The sequence below is a fragment of the Mus caroli genome, unplaced genomic scaffold (assembly GCF_978045245.1).
Source record: "Mus caroli unplaced genomic scaffold, Mus_caroli_1 scaffold_10, whole genome shotgun sequence".
In the NCBI taxonomy this organism is placed as follows: Eukaryota; Metazoa; Chordata; class Mammalia; order Rodentia; family Muridae; genus Mus; species Mus caroli.
Window position 1 is genome coordinate 14,742,019 of NW_028227265.1, and position 20,946 is coordinate 14,762,964.

General features: G+C 45.5%; 1 protein-coding gene across 1 annotated transcript in view; it reads right to left on the reverse strand.

Annotated features, from left to right (window-relative positions):
* The window catches only part of Wwox (WW domain containing oxidoreductase), a 922,964-nt gene that overhangs the window by 669,447 nt on the left and 232,571 nt on the right, over positions 1 to 20,946 (reverse strand). The window contains exon 6 of the mRNA XM_021170653.2: positions 6,689 to 6,777. Within this exon, the coding sequence (XP_021026312.1) occupies positions 6,689 to 6,777 (89 nt within the window). The remainder of the gene's footprint in view (positions 1 to 6,688; positions 6,778 to 20,946) is intronic.

The following is a 20,946-nucleotide window of genomic DNA, read 5'->3' on the forward strand; positions in this document are numbered from 1 at the left end:
TCCCAGTAGGCAAGGGCTGTCATCCATCCAATTAAAGGGACAAACCTCCTTCCAGGGGCAGGGGCAGGGCAGGGGGTGGGGGGAGGTGTGCTACACAGTGCTTTTCCCAAATAACTTGGGTAGCTCTTATTTTCCAAATAGTTGAGGTTGCTGAGCTCCGTGGAGATTTGGGGTTAAGATCTAGCCTCACCTACCAGCTGTTGGCTAGGAGGACCTTAAAAAGGAGTCTTAAATCTCTTGACCTGTAAAATGTATTATTTGTTGAACTGGGTACAAATGGGAGATGCTGCAGTTCTTTTTGCCTTCTGACCCCTTAGCTGTATAAGACTAAGAACTGATAAACAGCAGCCATCACCAATATCATTCTATGCCTTCAAGTTCCCACTACAGCTTCGGGACCTTCCTTATTTAATGATATTCAGGGTGTTACCTGGACACGGGGTGTTTCCCATAAAGAGGTATTTCTCAGAAAATGGTACAGCACACCATTCTACACAAATTTCTCCTTCTCCCACATAAGTATCCTGAGGCAGCTTTTACAGAATGATGAAGCTGACCACGAAAAGATTAGCTTTATGTGTCGGCCCTTCATAACCAGTCGCGTGATCCCTTTCCTAAAAAGGGGGGAACTTGTAATAGACCTGAAATTTAAATCTAAATGCAGCTGATGTCCCAAAACCTGTTATTTATACTAAAGGAGGGATTGTGGGCTATTGTCCCATGGTTAACATGGTGTCCCTACAGAGAAGTCTATCTATGGAATGTTTCTAGGTAAAGTTTTATTGGTGTATGCTGTTCATGGTTGTTCTGTCAATAAAGTTTTATTGATACATACTGCCCACAGTTCTTTTAACACTAAAGTTTTATTTGAATACACTACCCACGGCTGTTTCTATGCTACGAAGGCAAAACTGAGTTCTTGCAAAGAGAGTTCATTCAAAAAGTATTCACTTGCTGGCCCTTTACAGGGAAATGTGCTGATTCCTGCTTTATCCTGCACTAATTGACATAGGCTGTTTGTTTGTTCGTTTGTTTGATACAGGATTGCTGCATGATATTCTTTTGAAATGTAATTTAATGTCATGTAAGAAGATTTTCACCTAAAGAGCTAAGTAGGAAAAAAAAAAAAAGTAAAGATTTTGTAAGAGACGAGCTGTTACCTCTCTGGTGTTTCTAGATCTATTAAATGGCCTGTAGTGTGGTTTCTCTGTGTTTTAAGCTGGAAAATATATAGGGTAGAAGAACAATGAGTGGGTAGGCTTCGTCAAAACGTGCTGGAACCATCCTAACAGAGACCAGAATGAAGAGCATAAGCTGCAGGGAAAACCAGGCTCTGTGCTGTCTTTCCTGGGGTTCACACTGGGCAGAAAGCAAAGCAACAGGACCTCCCCTCGCCACCCCCCCATGCATGGAACAGGGTGGACTTCTCACGTTGAGCAAAGATGGATGCAGAAATGTTGGCTAAAACATTACTCTCAAAGCTGAGCTAGGGAGAAAAGGGAAGATTAATCTATAATTTACACATTGGTCTTCTGGGTAATTTATCCCTCAAAATTTGGGTTTTATTTTAATAATGTATAGCCCACCCACTTCTACAGATGGAAAGGAGACAGAACTCTAGAATATGGATCCAAGAATATAATATCCTGGGTTAGAAGCTCCAGTTCTGAAAGTCATCTAGTGGAACGTAAAAATAAACAATTTTGCTAAAGATTTTTCTCCTCAAATATTTAATAAGGATAGAAAACCTTTATTTTAACCTTTAAATAAAACACATCTTAGTATGATTTTCTTGGTGAAATTGAGCCAAATTTATTTAAATTATCCCAAAGACAGAAAGCTGAGACGAGAAATAGAAACCCGTGATGAAAAACGGCGTTCTAGAAACCTTCAGAATTGCACAACTCGATTAATACAAAGCCTCTATCAACTGCAGTTCCCTTCCAGGACGAATGAAGCCCCTGCCAATGAGAGCTGGCTGGCAAGGGACTCCTAGGAACCCACGTCCTTTATGGCAAGCCAGTCTCAACTTTTCACACTGAAGGACTGGAGCACAGCCTTCCGTTTTATTGGGAACGACAGAACTCTAGTGAGAAAGAACACGCTTCTGGAACGTCCTGTCCTTGGATCGACGAGCTGTTTTAGGCCCCAAGATGTCGGCTTTCTATTCTGGTAAATGAAGAAGTTCCAGTCAGATTGAAAGTGGATACGAAGCCCATCACCAAGAAGCTGAGGCTTTGGAGTCTGTCACAGGCCATCCCAAAGACCAGCCTGAGTGATTATCAGAAAGAGACTCGCCCCAGCTGCTCCCCACTGACAGAAACCCTTGCTTACTAGCACTGTGGAGGCTGGCTCCCTTCCCGAATCCTAATTTAAACAAAAATATCTTCAGAAAAAAAAATATAGCTCTGTGGGAAACTGCCACAGTCTTTGGTTGGGAACTTTCCAGTAATGCCCAGAATAATTTAGCCTGAGAGATACTGGCTGACCACCACGACCACTAACTCTGGGGAGAAACGTCTAGAAGCAGATCCAGGTTCCCGAGCTGGCCACCCAGATGAACAGGCAGCATGCAAACAACTTGGGGAGGCAGACTGGGCAGGCGGTCTGCACAGAACCCCAGCAGAGCGGTGATAGCAAATGGTCCCACTTCTTCTCTGTGTCTGGATGCAGACAATCTTGGGCTCAAATTCTCTACCTAACACAAGATTCAAAGGGAAAGTGACTTAGACTCTCGTGTGCTTGGAACTTCTGATTTGGTAAACTGAGTGAAGATGATGAGAACCTAGGGTTACTGTAAGAGGCCAACAGAGTGTGTGTGTGCGCGCGCGCGTGCGCGTGCACGCACATGAGTTTTGTCCAGGGCCTAGAGAGATGGCTGTCAGTAAGGTAGATGCTACACATGCACAAGAACCTGAGTTTGAGCCCCCAAGGTCCATAGTAACTAAGTTACTTTTCTATTATTGTGCTAAGACACGGAGACCGAGGCAACTTACATTAGAACGAGTTTTATTTGGGGTTCACAGTTTCAGAGGGTTAGAGTCCAAGACCATGATCATCAGGATGGGAGGCATGTTGGCATGGCATGGCAGGAAGGCAGGCATGGCACTGGAGCAAGAGCTGAGAAGCTCCATCTTAATTCACAAGCACAAAGCGAGAAAGCACACTGGTACTGTTGAGTCTTCTGAAACCTCAAAGCCTTTCACTGGCAACACAACTTCAACTGGACACCTCCTAATCCTTCCCAAACAGTTCTACCGAGGACCAAGCATCAAACGGGAGCCCATGGGGTGGGGGCATCCTCACTCAAACCACCACACATGTGGCAGCCAGACAAAGGGAGACACACCTATAATCTCAGAAAGTAGGGATAGGAGGAATCCTAAGAGGCCAGCCGAGCCAAGTGGCCTGCTCTGAGTTCAGTAAAGAGACCCTCTGTCAAACAAACAAACAAACAAACAAACAAACAACCCCCCCAAACCAAAAACAACCAAACAACAACAACAACAACAAACTTAAGTGGGGAGGTGACTGCAGGAGACATGCTTTGTCAACCTCTGCCCTCCACATGCACCAATGTGCATGCACACCCACACTTACACAGGCACACACAGGGCAGGGAAAGAGTTCTGTCTGCTACCGTGAGTGGACTGAACAAAGCCTTTGGTCAGCTCCTACTGCTTCTGCAGCAGACACCAGTCCTGTTCACACCACAACAGTCTTTGCCTCCCCACCCCAGCCTCCAAAGGGAAGATGTACGGTGGCTGATTCCCAGGGTCCCCGGAGGCAGAGAGAGGCCAGCTCTGCAGCCTATGTGGATGGCTGCATTTTCTACTAGTATTTTGCCTTCTCCTTCCTTCCTTCCTTCCTTCCTTCCTTCCTTCCTTCCTTCCTTCCTTCCTTCCTTCCTTCCTTTTTTATTTGTCTTTCTTTCTTTCTGATGGTATTCCAGGGTCTTGTGTGCACACTCCGAAAAGATCTATTAAAAGGAGCATAATGGGGCGTCCACGTGGAATGTACACAGGGAGGCTCTTTGGTCAAACTTGCACCAAAAAAAAAAAAAAAAAGAACCGGTTCTGAACTGAGGCTTGCTTTCATTTGTCATTATGTTTTACACACAAGGAAATTTTAATGTCTGAAGATGGGTGGCGGTGATAAGAATGGAGTTACACATGTTTTTCTGGCAGCCCGGTCACCAGCACTTAAATTCACTTGTGACAGCTCCCCGATCCAGAGACCGTTAGTTAGCATGGAGCTGTCATCTGCCTTTGCAGGGGAAGCTTGGGTACTGGCAGTCTGTCAAGAGGGGAGAATTGCTCACTTCTTTATTTACAGATTTTCAGTAGGGCAGTATTTCTCTATGCGGTGCGACCCTTACGCCACTCTTAGAGATGCAGAGAGAGCAGAACGTGGAGAGGCTCGAAGGGAAAGCACCCTTGGGCCCGAACAATCGAGTACTGGAAAAATCAAAGACTAAGTGTGAAATGGGTGGTCTTGCCCTCCGAGAGAGTCTGGGTCAGCGACTGCAAAGGGCCCTCAGGCATGATGGTTTCTGAGCTCCTTACTGGATAAAAATCTAATGACTGCTTTGAGGCATGGAGGACGGGGCTGTGATCAAGCTGTCAGCTCTCTTCAGCCGAGACGCTCACTTCAGTACCCAATCAGAACAGTGCAAATAGGGAAGGAAGGAAGCGTAAGAATGGACGGCATGTTCCTTTGGCCATCGACTCCTGGGTGGCCCTAATAATCTCACTAGTTCTCTGAGTACAAGTCCCTGTTACCTTTACAACAAAAGACAGCATCACAGAGGAGTTAGGAGGGATCGTGGTGTGATGGGCACATAGCGGCTTGGCCCCACCACCTACCAAATGTTGACTATACATCTCTTCCCTTACCTTTCTAGCCTCACCTTTCTCATCTGTGTAATGGACATAGTCACGCCCACCATGAAAGAATGCTTTCAGATCTGAACCAGAAGGCGAGAGTAAAGTGTCCTAAATGTGTGTGCCTGGCTGGACCCCCCAAAATGAGCTGTTACTTCTGCTGCTGGGATAGTTAGTAATTTTGTCCCTCAACAACCACAGGCATACTGGGATGAGAATTTGGCGACAGTAATAAAACACAGCTTCTAGAACTGAGGCTGTGGCTTGTCTGAGGTCGCTTGGCTCCCGGTGGCCAGTACTGTCTTCCCAGAAGAATGGCTGGGAGTTTGGAAGTGCTCAGCAAACGCCTGGTAAGTAAATGGACAAATGATGGAGGACAGGATGAATAAATAAATGTGCAAGCCGATGCTATTGATGCTATTCCTGGCTTCCAGCCCCTCAGAGAGCTCTTGCAAGAGAGAGCTGCCACTAAGGACATGACACCGGAAAGAGCACATAGTGAGACTCACACTTCTGATGGGCAAGACTGGAGGGGGTGGTGGATCTAGCTGTGCCTGTGAGCCACCAAAGGGTCTTCACGTGGCAGCGATAAAAGCACCTGGACAAGGATGCTCTGTCTATGGGGGGGAAGACCACTTGCTTGCTAAGCAAAGATCAAATGCTGTGATGGTCTAAAGGACCAGAATGGAGTCAGCACTAGAAACTAGGTGACACAGTAGCATTTGAATACCTGGTTGAAGATCCCTCCCCCACACCTCTCATCAGCTCAGGGGATGTCAGCGTGGCCTCATCTGAGCCCTAACCATCTTAGGCTCCCTGGACTCCCTCACAACACTGTTTTCCCCCTTGGCACCACCTGGGCTAGGATTAACCTAATCCTCACGCTCTCATCACCTCATTGGAAAATAAAATTAAGCTTAGTTATTTATTAATGAAACTGAAGCCACTGTGTTAAGTGAGACAGGGGTGCTGCTTGGCCCTATAGAGGCAACCATGAAAATAAACCCTGGAAACAAAATACTATAATTGTAACATAGCTAGCCACCACTGCTTTTATTAGAGTGGAGACTGGGTCTCCACTTCATGCCCTTCCTCTCCTCCTCCCTTCTTTCTTTTTCTTCTTCATTTCTCTTCTTTCTTTCTCTGTAGGGAGGAGTGGCAGCTGGAGGGAAACAGTATATAGGGCCCACCCCCACCCCCACTGCACCTCCACTAAGGGGATCTGAGGAGTTGGTGAAGAACGTTCCCTCATTTCCAATGTCAGCAGATGCAGTGGGTGTAAGATCCAACCAGGACTGTGGGTACCCAGGAGTTGGAAAAGGCTGGAAAGTCTTACAAGGCCCATCTGTGACCAGAGCTGTATCCACACCCCATGTCTGAGCATCAAAGGCTTGCAGAGCACCAGAAGACAGCATGCTCAGGGTTTCAGCCCCATTAGTACAGAGTAAGTGAGCTTGTCAGATGCCCTTGAGGTACGCTCTTCCTCGATTCTGATAGATACGCAATGCGTTTCTAACAAGGCGCATCTGAAAACTGCCCTGGTGTGCATCAGCCCTACAAGTTTTAATAATGCCTTCGAATCTTGCTTTTTGGTCTGGGAAGCTGTTATTAGATTGATGATACATCTCATGAGGAGGGTGACTCAGAGTCAAGAAAAAATACGGTCCACCTTAACAGTACATATAAATGAGCCTCTGGTGCCAAGACAGCACTACAGTCTTGTGTTCTCCCGGTGGTGTTCATCTGATAAAGACATTACAATAGGAAGGAATTGTGATGTATGATCCCCGAACTGGAACACTCACACATTCTTGGCCTTGAATGCTTCGGCAAAATGTTGCACGCTACGGAGCACGGCCAGGTCCAGGGTCATTGCTTCCACCTTGGCTTTGTGCTGCAATGAAAGGAAATAAGAAAGAAATGATAAATAACAGCAAGAATGGTTCGTGGTATCAAGTTACAGTAAATGCGTTATGGAACATGTCGGAATTCCCCTGTTTGATATTAGATGCCCAGAGAGACTATACATCACCAGAATGAATGGAAGAACACAGCTTTTATTGCCAAGTCCGGGGAGCATGGGAGGGACTCAGCTGGATCTCTAGGCTGGGGTTACACATGGCTTCACTCAGCACACGGAAGAGGCTCGAAGGTGTCTTCTAGCTCATGGTATCATTAAATATGTGCTCCAAAGAGCAGCATCTACTAGGGGATGGGTAGGCCACCAGAGCAAGCCTGGCCACGATGCAATGGACAGTTCTAATCTCAAAAGACTCAACCCAGGTTATGAAATCTGTCAACTGAACTTGCATCACCCTTAAAGACAATCCAGCCAGGGGCAGTGGCATACACTTCCAAACCTGAGTGAGATTAAGGTCAAAGGAGGCAACCTGGTGAGAAGTTGCTCTAACTCCTAAATAAATCAAGTGCAGGATTGGGGAGATAGATATCAGTTAGGAAATTTCTTGCCACGCAAGCAAGAGGATGTTGGTTTGATTACTAGAACCTATGTATGATTACAAACCAGGTGTGGTAGCACATGCTCTCAATCCAAGAACTAGAAAGGTGGAGGCAGGAGGATGTCTGGGACTTGCTGATCAGCTTGTGTTGTCTACTCAGAAGCTCCAAGCCAGTGAGAGATCTGCCATCAAAAATAACAGCAGCAAAGGGCTGGGGAGATGGCTCAGCAGTTAAGAGCACTTGTTGCTCTTCTTCAAAGACCAGAGTTTGGTTCTCAGCACTCATGTTAGGAAGCTCACAACCACATGTAACTCCAGCTCCAGAGGACCTGATACTCTTTTCTGGCCTCCAAAGATACCCACTTGCAGTTCAAGTGCACGTGCGCATGTGTGCATGCATGTGCGCGCGCACACACACACACACACACACACACACACACACACAAATTAAAATAAATCCGTAAAAAATACTGAGTGGTAGGGAATATTTCCATCTCTGTTGCAGGGTGGCATCTTAATAGACTGCAGAAATGATAATTAAGTCCCACACTTTTCTATTTACTTGTGTTTATCCAATAGGTAAGGATTCTGCTAGGTATATAGAATCTGTTGACAGGTGACCTGTACTCCCCCAAGTTCTTGTTCATGATAAACACTTAAGTGCTTGATCAGACCTTTAAACAAGCAGATAAACTGTCAGCCCCTGCCCACCCCAGCCCCTAACTCCCATGCATCCCATCTCCCTTTGCCCAGGGCAAGGTAATCATTGAGATACACAGAATCCTATAGAAATGTGACTATATACAAAGAAAAATCAGGCATTCATTAAAATCGTCATGCCTTGCTGGAAAACCCAAAGGATATGCATGCTACACATTATGAAAATACATGTACATATTTTCCCCCATAAAACAGGGAGAACATTCCCAGATGATGACCCCAAATCAATCCAACGAAACTAATGGCCAAGCCAAGTGACCCACACATTACTCTCCATGTGTAACTGAAAATCGTTAGGTCATCTTTTGGTCCCCATCCCCTCACACACACTTTTACTCTTCAAAATATACTGCTGAGCTGCCATTGCTAATAAGAACAAATCCAGGACGTATCTATACAGGGGGAGTGAGAGGTCGCCCCACTAATCTGTAAGCTGCAGGTTCCTAGGCTCCTGGGGATAGAGACTCCGGTCCTCACAGGAAGATTCAGAGGTCTTTGCCATGGGTATCAGGTTTCTTGCTTCTGAAAAACTGTGTGCAACTCAGTGAGGTCTTGGGGGTGGGGGGAAGAGTGCGCCTTTGGGAATTAGAGTAGGGGTGTGTGTCCACTCCTCGGCTGGGGAGGAAGTTTGCCCTCCTGGTTGCCTAGTAAACTTCGCAGCTTCATCAAAATGATGACTGTGGCTTGCATTCTAACTGGGACTGGAGTAGCCTGGCAGAGCGGACAGCAGATGGAACTCATTTCTGAAGGGTGGAGCTGTGGGTTATCAGGGGAGGGAAGGCAGGGTGCCCAACCTGCCAGTGTGAGATTTCCTGCCTTGATTGGTGGTGACTGTCAGTGATTGATCTAGGGTGGGCCACATGTCACTGAGCAGGTGTAATGCATATGCTTTTATTTGGGAGTAGTGACAGAGTCACAGAAACGGTCAAAACTAGTATAGAAGTTCTGTCTCTCCATCCAGCTCCCCATAGTGGTGCTATCACACTAGTGATAGTACACGACCAAAACCTAAAAATCTCAGCACTCTCAATACGACAATTTATTATTATTTCAGAGTCATTGTAGTTGTCTGTTTTATTTGTTTTCTGTTTTTTGTTTGTTTTGGTTTGTTGTTTTTTTCTCTCTCTTTACCAATTTGGAGATATATTCATTTTCTTTCCTTTGATTGGTCTATATTTGTGTCAAATTATGTGACATTTCCTTCTGTGTGTGTTTGCTTGCCTTTTTTTTTTTGTGAACTTGACATAAGCTAAGGTCATCTGGGAAAAGGAAACAATTACTGAGAAAATGTCTCCATCAGACTGGCCTATGGGCATTTTCTTGATTACTGATTGATGTGGAAAAGTCCAGTCCACTGTGGGCGGCGCCATCCCCTGGTCAGGTGATCCTGGGTGCATAAGAAAGGAAGCTGAGCAAGACAGTCAGCAGCACTCCCCCATGGTTTATGCTTCAGTTCCTGCCTCCAGATTACTGCCCTGCTTGAGTTCCTGCCTTGCCTACCATCAGCAATGGACTATAATCAAGACACGTAAGTCAATCCCTTCCTTCCAAAGTTGCGTTTGTGTCTTTATCACAGCAATAGAAAACAAGAGAACAATGTAACAATTCATAGAATCATCACCACATTCAAGATTTGGAAACGACCCATCGCCATATAAAAAGAAAACCAAAAACAGTACTTTTGTTAACAAGTGGCTGAGTTAGCATGTGCCATCTAGAACATGAAAAGCCTTGTTTGGCCAAAGCCTGGTCTCTACTTTGGCAAAATATCCTTGAAAAAAAAAAAAAAACCCTTTTGCAGTTCAGATGGACCAGCAAAATCTCCAAATTCCTTAGCATAACCAGCAAGGTCTTCTGTATCGGCCATCAAGGGCTGTAGGGAACAGGCCCTGAATCAGCACATTATAACACAGCAAAAAAGCCCTTCACTGCTCACATTTAGCAAAGCCAGGTTCAACTTTGTCATAATGGTGCCTCCACAGCAGGCAGTGCAATGGGCCACACACAAGACCTCAAGAGGGCTCCACTGGACAGTGGAGGATATTGCTTACAATCACACCGCATTGACGGAGAAGTGGTTACAAGATGTAATGCAGTGTAAATCTCATGGGCCCAGGGGGAGAATGGTGATCCAGGATGAGGATGGAGATGGCAGACATGAAACTCACGTCTAACTCCCCAATCTTGCTTCAAACTCACTTCGATTCTAGAAAATATTTTAACAAGTATGATGAACATAATAAACATGCAGGACTGGTACCCACAGCCAGATGTGGAGTCAAACGCAGTAAGCCCAGTACTCTGAGGAGGCTGAGGCTGAGGCAGGAGGACTGTGTGTAAAATGTCAGACCTGACTACAAAGCAGGAGCATAGAAGCTGGAAGAGATGGGGAGATGGGTAGAAGAAGGGGGGGAGGGAGGGAGGGAATGAGGGAAGAAGAGAGGGGAGTAGGGAGAAGGATAGGAGAAGGGGGGAGGAGAAGGAGAAGGGAGGGGAGGGAAAGGGAGGGGAGGGGAGGGGGGGGAGGGGAGGGGAGGGGAGGGGAGGGGAGGGGAGGGGAGGGGAGGGGAGGGGAGGGGAGGGAAGGGAAGTCTTCCATAGGTTCCATATTTATGTACAGTCTGACCATTCTACCTACCTATCTATCTTTGGTCAACAGAAAGAACTCCATGCTAAGAATATGCAATGCCTCACTTCCCCAAATCTTTACTGTTTCACATAATCAGACTACTATGCAAGTTGGCTTCTGTGGCAAAATCGAGATGTTAATTGATTATAAATTATACATATAGCTTCTCCTTCCCCACATGTTAAAGCTGAACCACCCAGGGGGGGCATCCACTACATGATGGAAACTCCAAGAGAGCTAAGAATCCTGCTTGTCCCAATACGTGGGGCTCAACCAGGGAGATCATTCAAGAGCCCACGCTCTCCTCCCCTGTTTCTCTGAGATAGAGGTGGTGTCGAAGTGGAAAGACACACCTTGAGGATACAAGCCTTCTTTTCTGCTCACTATGACATTCTAGGATCTGTGCCCACGAATCATGAGGCTGTCCACGTACACACGAATGCACTGCTGGTGGCTGTTACGCCACAGTGCTCCGGTACTTCATGAGTATAAATCAGCCAAGTGTGGCTTACATGTGATACTGCCTAAAACCAGAGCGAGCAGATGGGGAGCAGCATGAGGTATTTAGATAGCAAGCTGGAAACATGATGTCACTTTCAATAGAGAAGCCAGAGCCAGGCTGACCTGGATTCACAGCTCCGTGAGACCCCACAGCACTGACAACAGAACTCAGAGCAGCACTGGGCCTCAGGCTGCCTTGACTTGAGAATCTGCATAAATGGTACTTGCCTTTTGAGACGGGGAGACAAGTCTATTACATATGTAAGCCATGGTACAAGACCATCAGAAAATGCTACGACCGTGAACTTGAAGGCAACTGTTGAAGCACACTGCCCACTGATTTTCAATAACAGTCTGTAGCATGATGGTGACTATAGACTTCTTTTGCTAATCTTAACTCCGATAACTATCATGGGGAAGAATTCAACAGCACCTGCGTGAAGGCTGATCCATGATTTGAGGCTCTGGCGGAAGCCACTGAACCTCCCCTAAGTCACAAACACATGCCTTTCCGAGCCCAGTCAGTCTATGTTCCTAACAGTAAAGGTTTCATTATACCATGGATCAAGCCACCGGAGTGCTGGGAAAAATACTTCTCCCGAGGCGTCCAGCTTTCTCCTTGGTAATGTGGGAATGATGGCAGCTGTTTATTGGGGACTGAGGTTGTAAAGTAGAATGGAACCCATCCAGAGAAACAGGCTGTGAACATAGATCACCACTGAGAAACGGCTCACAAATGTGAGTCACCACGGTCGCTGTGCACTTCTCTCTTGTCTCCCTCAAGATGGCCTCACCTCTCACTGACAAGAATGGGTCCTCACTGGCCAACAACAGCAATCTCAGCAAGCTGCCCATAAGCCCAGGCTCCGGTGTATCTGTTTCTCCTGACAACCATCTACCCATGTCCAGAGAGAAGAAGAAGTCCGTGACTTCACCCAGATAGTAACTGGAAGGGCCACTGTCCATACTAAGTGGCGATTTCCCTCCCTTTTGCTTCAATAGCCCACAGTGTCCATGCAGCCCACCTCTTTCCTCTGGTCCACTACCAGGTTCCTGGCCTGGTTCCTGGCCCCTGCTAACAACTGAGGCCAAGCTCACCATCATCAAATAGACAAAAGCAGCGTGTTGTAAGCCTGCACTGCCACGAAGGCCATGTCCTGTGCCTCTCTCAACGGTGCAGCACATCAGAGGAAGTCCCGCCTACTCGGAGTCTGCTTACCCACGGAGGCAGACAAAAGACGGGCCCCATAAAATAAAATCTTAGAAGTGAAACAGAAATAATTCCAGGAAGCTGAGCACAGCGGCTCATCCAGTAATCCCAACACTCAGGAGGCTCATGCTGGAAGCTTCTTCTCATGAGCTCGAGACCAGTCTGGACCACATTGTGAAACCCTGGCTCAAAAAAGTAAGAGAACATTTCATGGTCAAACCTACCTAAAAGGATAGCGGTCAGAAACGGAAAAAAATAAATTAAACAAACACAAAAAACCAAACCAAACCAACCAAACAAGTCAATAGTCAAAAACAAAACATATTGGGGGTGGGGATCAAAATCAACCAACCAACCAACCAAAAAAGACAGCAGACACTCTTACAGCATGAGCAGTATTTGGTGTGTTGGCCTAGCCTGGGGGAGGGGCGTGCCACACATTATCCTTGTATTTCATAGGCTCTGTGCTCTCCATTCATCTGGACCAAAGGATTCTGACTCATACCCTGGCCCGCATGATCAACACATCAAATGCTGCAGCAGACAGCAGCTCTCCACTGTTATGATTTGTTAAAACGACCATCATGGTAAGAGTCAAGAAGAGGAGGGCATCAAGGGATGACTCCTAAGGTCAAGCTGAGGTGGAAAGAGAGAACTGACTCCCACTGTCCTCTGACCTTCACACCTGTACTGTGACAACCCTGAACAAACGCACAAATGCACAAACAAATGCTGTTAAAAACATAAAACAACAGGAGTGCTTAGGGCTATGGCAGACAATGGATGGAGATATACAGAGGCCTCCAGTGGCCTCCCAGAGCTGGGCCTCTAACATGCCCAGAATGTTCTGTCCATTGTGGGCCACACTTCCTGTCTTGTTGAGTGATGATTTGAATGAGAATGGCCCCCACAGACTCTGAGGAAGTCCATATTTGAAAGGAGTAGGAGGTGTGGCCTTGTTGGAGGAAGTGTGTCAATGGGGGTAGGCTTTGAGGTTTCAAAAGCCAAAGCCAGACCCAGTATCTCTCTCTCTCTCTTCCTGCTGCCAGATGGAGTTCTTTTCCAGATGGAAAACTCTCAGCTCCTCTCCATCACCATATCTACCTGCATACGGTCATTCTCCCCTATGACAGTAATGGACTCCCTCTCTGAAGCTGTTAAGCCAGCCCGAATTAAATGCTTTCCTTTATAGGAGTTTCTGAGGTCATGGGGACTCTTCACAGCAATGGGATACTGACTATGACAAGTAGGAAAGAACAACTTTGCAGTATTGCTTCAAGGTGGCAGCAGAGTTGGTAGTTCTGCCCATCCCACTCCTGGGAGAACAGGGAGAGTTTGTTTCTGGATCCTTGTAAAAGAAACACGCGTGTAAAGATACCAACTTGACAATAAAAGCAGCAAGAGTAGCAACCAGACACAGTCCCTGCTGCACTTACATTTGACAGTGAGGTGAAAATCCCTATGCAGTATATGTTAACGTGCACAGTTTATATAGATGACAAAACAAAGTCTGGTGAACTTCGAAGAGGCACAGTGGGAACGGGCAGGTGACAGCTAAGATAGGGGACACCACACAGCAATCTGGCCCTGCTTCCTTTCAACACACAGCTTGGGGAAGCTACCAAGAAATTAATAACACCCATATATTCTCATTCGAGTCTACTTTATATTGTATTTATTTTACACACTTAGAATTTACAAGAGCATCGTTATTGCTGGGAGGAAAAAAAAACCCACTGTAAGCAAAGCTATAATCTACATTCAGAGCTTATTGCTAATGGCATCTTGCAACTTCTAATCCAATGGGCCTTAATTGCATTATGCTGACGGCTCTCGCCCTTCTTTACAGACTCTCAGTCCTGGTTTTATGTTCTGCAACCTTAAATAGGACTTGTCACATTTACAATGGCAAGGGATACTGGTGCCGAGCATATTATTGACATGACATTATTCACAGAACTACAATCAGCATCTAACCAAACCAGATTAATAATTCACCGATATTCTATGCAGGACTTTGGAACACCGATTTTTTTTTTCCAATATTGTTTAAGGACGTTAATGGTGGCAAAGAATGGCAGTCTCATCACTGGAAAATGCATGAGGAAAAAAATAAGCTAGAATTGATTTGTGATGTCTGAAGCTCTCAGGTAGGTGAGTCCAGTCGAGCATCAGGAGTGGCCTTGGTGGGGAGTCAGCCTGATCTAAGACAGGCTTAAAAGTACAAACCAGATGCCAATAAATGTACTCTCCAACAGCCAGGAGAGGAAGCATGTAGCATCTCTTTCCTGACCCTATACATTTTAACTACTCTATACAGTATGTGGCTTCTTCCCATTTGCCCTGGTTATTTGAGAGAGGGTCTTGCCATGTGGCCCAAGCTTGCTTTAAAAGTCCGCTCCTCCTACCCCGGCCTCCCTAGTTCCGGATTACAGGCGAGTAGTACCATAGCCAGCTGTCTATTTTGCTTCTAATAAGAGAATGCTTGGGACTGGGGGTGGGGGCACTCTCATGATGATTGCACACTTTGAAACTGGGAAGTAACCCAAAATGATCCTTGGCAGAACCCTGGATTTCTCTGCAAATCTTGAAGGAGAGCGGCTGAGTCTGTCATTTCTAACCTTGAAATCAACCATCACAATCAACTCTCATTCCCAGGCTCCCCATAAACACCCACGCGTCCCCCCCTGCCAAAATACACAAACATCCTTAATGAGAAAACCATGACAAGTCCCTCTTCACTGTGTACAGGCCAGAACATTTCACTTCCCGTTACTGGAGCGCAGCTTATAAAATAACTCTATCAATGCCCTATAGATAATTGCAAGAAGAACTCACGCTGGAGAGCACTGTATTTAATTTGGTATTGAGTTAAGAGTTATGTAAAAGCAAAACTATTAAAAATGCTTAGACAGTAATTGGCAATATTTCTGGATTTTTTTTTTAAAAAAAATGCTTATCATGCCAGAAACTAACAAAAGAGTAGAAAATATTCCAAAGCCTTCCAATTTCCCTCTCGGTGATGTAGTCACTTTGAAGCTTCGAAAACAGTTTAGGGCAGGGCACTGAGTGGCCTGTGAGTTTGGCAGACAACATGAGGGCGCATTTACGCTTTGCAGTTGAAGAAAGAGCCTTGTTTCCCCCCCCCCCACTGTGAATGTTTCATTCTAATGTGAGTGATGATTTACGTTAACTCTAGGTAAAACATGGTTACATTCCTGAAGGATTGCAGGCAAGTACAGAGTCGTACAATAAGTTGAAGCATAAAAGCTTTCTCTGTCATAATATTTATTATAATGGCATATAAAATAGCTGAGATAAATAATGGATGACTGAAGGTAAATTCATATGATAAAGACTCCTTCAGCAGACACCATTACTTTGGACGGGTCTAGCTTTATACACAGTTGAAGAGTCTTAATAAACGTGCTCTATATCTTCTGTAAGTACTGGGAGCATCAAAGAGTTGCTTAAAAGGCAGCATACTGGACATTTGGCTAATTTACTGTATAATTATTTTCTCAACGGGAGCGGTCTATATATTTTGCATACTTAATAGCTGAGTTCTTAATGAAAGTTAAGCATCGGAACCCCCCACCTTGAGGAATTTTCTGATAGGAGGGACAAAGGTCAGTACCTTCACCCCAGTCTAAGTTCAGAAAGAGGTGCGCAGTTCCCAGTGGAGTTCTGGGGCTCATTGGTTACCCAGTGGCAGGCCAAAAGTGAAGAAGTTGATTGGAAAGAAAACAATCAAGACTTGTCTGCCATGGTTTAGACAATCTTATACCTTGCCTGAAGAATTTTCAGGGTTAAAAGACTCTGACATGGGGGAACCATCTCCCTTTCATACACTGGAATGAAGAGACCCAGACAGTGATAGATGCGGATGATTGTCATCTGACCACAGATCTTGATCAGGGACCCATCTATGTATGCCCTGAGCATCCAGCAATGCCCATGGGTATTTCTGGTTGTCACAATTTTGAAGAGGTGGACTGGTACCTAGGGATAGAAGTTGTGATGCAGCAAGCAGCCCATAAGGCGCAAGTCTGACTCACGGGACAAAGAAGTTTCTGGCTCCCAGTGCCAGCAACACCAAGGTTCAGTACAGGTTTGGGGAGAGTCTTCAACTGCTTAAAAGTACCTTTAGTGCTTACAAAGGTAGTGCATTGAGACTGTACATGTGGGCTGGAGAGATGGTTCAGTGGTTAAGAGCCCTGGCAGCTCTTCCAGAGGACCCAGGTTCAATTCCCAGCACTCACATGGCAGCTTACAACTATCTGTGACTGCGGTTCCAGGGGATCTGACACCCTCACACCAATGCATAAATAAATAAATAAATAAATAAATAAAGTCAAATAAATTTTAAAAAGGTACATGTAATCCAATACCTGCCCATCTCAAACTCTGTCAGAATGTATGTTTCTACACATATAAAGGTAGTCTGTGACTTTCCTTACTAATGAAGGGGTGTGGCTCAGCACTGTTCACAGCTCTGCTGTTCTCAGTCGATAACTGATCATGTCAGAGTGCACAGTTCCACCCTCGTTCTTTTCAATCCTGACAGAGGTCTATGCCAAGTGTCTTGCAATCTCCAGAGACCCTCGTGTCACCATACCCTCTCATTGCCAGCCCTGGACATATCACAATGCTGACTTTATTTGTTTGTTTGTTTGTTTGTTTACTTACTTAGTTACTTATTCATTCACTATTTATTGAGTACTAGAGATCTGAACTAAGGTCAACTTAGTGACAGGGCAGTCTCCTTGACCCCTGAATTTTTAAATTAAACTCTCCATGTCTTCCCTCACTCCTCTGTAAACATACAAATGTCAGAACTCATCTGGGGAGTTACTGTGAAGACTCAAGTGTGTGGCATGTATGGAGATGGCCTTGATAATTTCAAGTGTTAAACAGCCGATGAGTACCTTGCTGTATGTGCTAGCTGTTGTGTTTGTCAAGAACAATGTGATCCTGTTTCTCATTTCTTCCGGTGAAAGCAATGCTGTAGTAGATACACATAGCATTATGCAAGCCCATCCCGCCTCAGGAAATGTCTTGAGTAGAAGCTGTAGGTCAGAGGTTTTGTTGGGTGTTTTCCAAAGAGGTACTAGCAGCTTCCATCCCTACAAACACTGAAGGAGGGGCTCTGAGAGAAACTCAAACATCCAATAACCCATGTTGACACAGAGCGTAAATTAAAAGCTACAGTGTTATATCTTTACCTGATGTTTGATATACCATCAGTGGCACGGGGCCGGTTTTCAGGACTGGCTTGACTTTTGAGAATGAATGAATGAATGGAGGAATGAATGAATGAGCATATAATATGGCACCACAGATGAGGTGGTATCAAGAGGCAGAACTAAAACGTAGCTGATGATGCTGGCTGTAGCCATTTCCCACATTTCCCACAGCCCTTCGATAATCCAGCCTCTCCTGAGTGTTTCAGTCTGGCTGGATGAGGGCTGGCATCTCTGAGGTTGTTCACCCTGCATGGTGATGGATAAGGCCTGGGCATGCAGGGTGTGATGTAAACATGGCATGGTATCATTATGCTGGAGGAGTTGCCACGGCAGTTATGTTAAATTTACAGATAGAGCCAAAGAGACAGATCGTGCAGAATTTCTGCAGAAGCAAGGCAGAGACTCTAAAAGATAAACTAGGAGAGATTGAAAATCAGGATTCAGAAAGAAACAAGGTTTCCTGCTTAAAACTACATCGCCCCAGCAGCCTTTTAAAGGACCCCACCAAAACACTCCCAAAGACAGAGGAGTCCGGTGCTTAAAACAACCCTCGTGTGAAAGGAGAGTTTGAGGTCAGGTTATTGCCAAGATATGCACCTCCTTTAGATGAGTGATGAGATCAGATAAATTACGCTCAAAAAACAAGGTGGGTGAGGAAGAGAAATAACGTGAAAAGGGGGATTTGCTTTGTGGAGAGGAGAATTTTCACTGAACTGTTAAATCACCAGGTCCAAACTTGCTGTGATCAGAATGATGGAGCCGTCAAATGACTGTGTATAGTGTAAGAGAAGACTTAGATGTTTATGTTTAAATTCCAAGGGTAATAGAAGAAGGGGAGAGAAAGGAAAGAGCCTTTACCTTCTGCATCAACACGGAGAGTCTGATGCAGGGAGTGCCAGGATACACAGTTTAATTACTCCCAGATAGATCCAAATAATAGTAGAGAAAGAAAATGTCATAGAGAAGAAATGCAGAAATAAGGACAGGTATGTTAGGGGTCATAAGAATTGGAGAAGATTTCAATTCACGTGCGAAAAGGCAGAAGGCAACACAAATCAGCTCCGCATTTTATTCAGAATATACACCACATGTAGAGAGCGAGCTGGTCCCCAGGATGGGCCTTCTTCTCCACAGGGGGGACTGGTGTAAAGAGGGTGGTTGGAACAGCGCCACCATATCCTCAGCCAGTAGTGCAGGGAGGGTGAGGTAAGTAGGTTTCTGCTAAGAGCAAATCGTGACCTAACCCTCACATGAACTGTGCTCCTCAAGTCAATGTTCTCCTACCTTAAAATGCATATGGAGTGCAGTGGGATCCTAGGAGCCAGCAGAGCTGCTGGGGACATAGACACCAGACTCATCAACAGACCCAAACCAGCTGTCCATCAGAGACACACATGGGAAGGATGCCTGGGTCAGTTACTGGCATCCTCTATCCATCCTCTGTTGTAACTTGGTCAAAGTTCTAGGGGGCATCTGGAATGCCAGTGTGCATGGGCTGTGCCCTGGTGTCAGCAGGAAAGAGATGTGCCCGGGAGAAGGTGGGGTATTCAACTTGCGAAGCAGAAATGACAGCCAAGGATTGCAGAGCTGAAAGCCAGACAGCGTGGACTCAGCCAGGAAAAGTCTTTGAGAGACAGTTGCCCATTATAAGCTTGGAGTTAACTCAAATAAATTCACCCCAGTGCATACATCAGATTAGTGATGCTGCTTTTCAGATCAAGTCCATTACTCCAGAAAGCCTAGAGGGAGTTGGTACTGAGGAGAAAAAAGGAAGAAGGGAAGAAAAGAAGGGATGATGGGGAGAAAACTGAAGAGCTGTGGAAAGACTTTAGAAGTAGCGACGAAACTATGCACGGACTGAGAACAAACAGATCTGCATCATATTAACAAGTAATCATACTTAGTTTTTAAAAAGTTAGTCCTGCCTTAAAACTCTATTCTAAGTCCCGACTCTGTACTGGGCAGGGTATGACTTCAGTTAACTGTGACTAAAGTCCCAGTTCTGATGGGGCCAGCAGGATGAGCCACAAGACACTTCCCCTGAGGACTAGGTGCAAATTGCTCCTGCTGCTAAGACCTGCACCAGCCACTGCAGGATTCCACCACAGACTGTGACTGAACAGGGCATCGCCTTCTCTTTGCAAAATAGGACCGGATCCCGCTGACAGTATGACGTTCTCCATGTCTGTTGCTCAAAGTGGAAGTAAGGGTGGCCATGATTTTTAACTTCACAGGAGCCATGTGTGAACATGAAGACCTCCTGCCTTAGAGGGAAAAGAATTAATGTACCTTTTGTGTGTGAGGAAGGAATCAAAAAGTTCATCCCTGGGTGTGAAGACTGGAATACAGCATTCTGGCGGCCTACCAAATCTTGATGTCATACTTCAAAGGTCCTCAGTTTGACTGACTACCCAGGGCCCTCCAAGATCAAGCATAGCAACAAACTTACAGTCAGCAAACAGAATATCAATAAGTGGGGTATGTTCCTTCAAGACCCTCAAAACCTGAGTATATACATTCCCGGTACTTCTTATCCCCCTCCATCCAGTGGGAATTTGGGAAATACTGTAATATAACTTACAAAGAAACCAACACTGCATGAAACTATGAGCATATTAAAAACTAGGTGGAAATACTTAGTTGGGAGGGGGCTTGGCTTAAATGTGTCGGGCACTGGGTTCAAACCCCAGTGTTGTAACAAACAAGCACACTGGAAACTATTTGTATAGCAACTCTCGTCACCTAACAAAGCTACATGAGTAAAACAAATACCAAACGGCTGAAAATAGAGAGGTCAAGGGAAAATACTGACAAATCCTTTAAACCCAAAAGAGCTCATCCAGCAATATTACATAAAAGTCCAATTTTAAGCAAAAAAACCAAAGTCGCTGGAGATGAAAAGGGACAGTGTGCAAAGACAGAGACAATTAGTCAAGAAGAATCATGAACTCGCATGTGTCAAGCACACAGCCTTAAACCACGGAAGTATCTGCACCCTTTGAAGGCTTGTACGATTCACATTAGAGATGGAAAGATAAAGTAGATAAAACAGAGCCCTGAGACCAAACAGTTAACAAGGCTGATGACGCAAAAGAGCCCTAAGCACACACTTTTCAATTACATGGTAGTTCTGAAATTAACCCTGAGCCAGAGCACAAAGGCAATGTCAACATATTCAAATCACCTCTGTCGCATAGGCCACATGGTCTGGCCTCAAGTAGGGAGGCTGGAGAGAGCAGGGTGGAAATGGATACCCAGTGGTAGAGAGGTTGGAGCAAGGGGACAGAGGTGAAAGGAA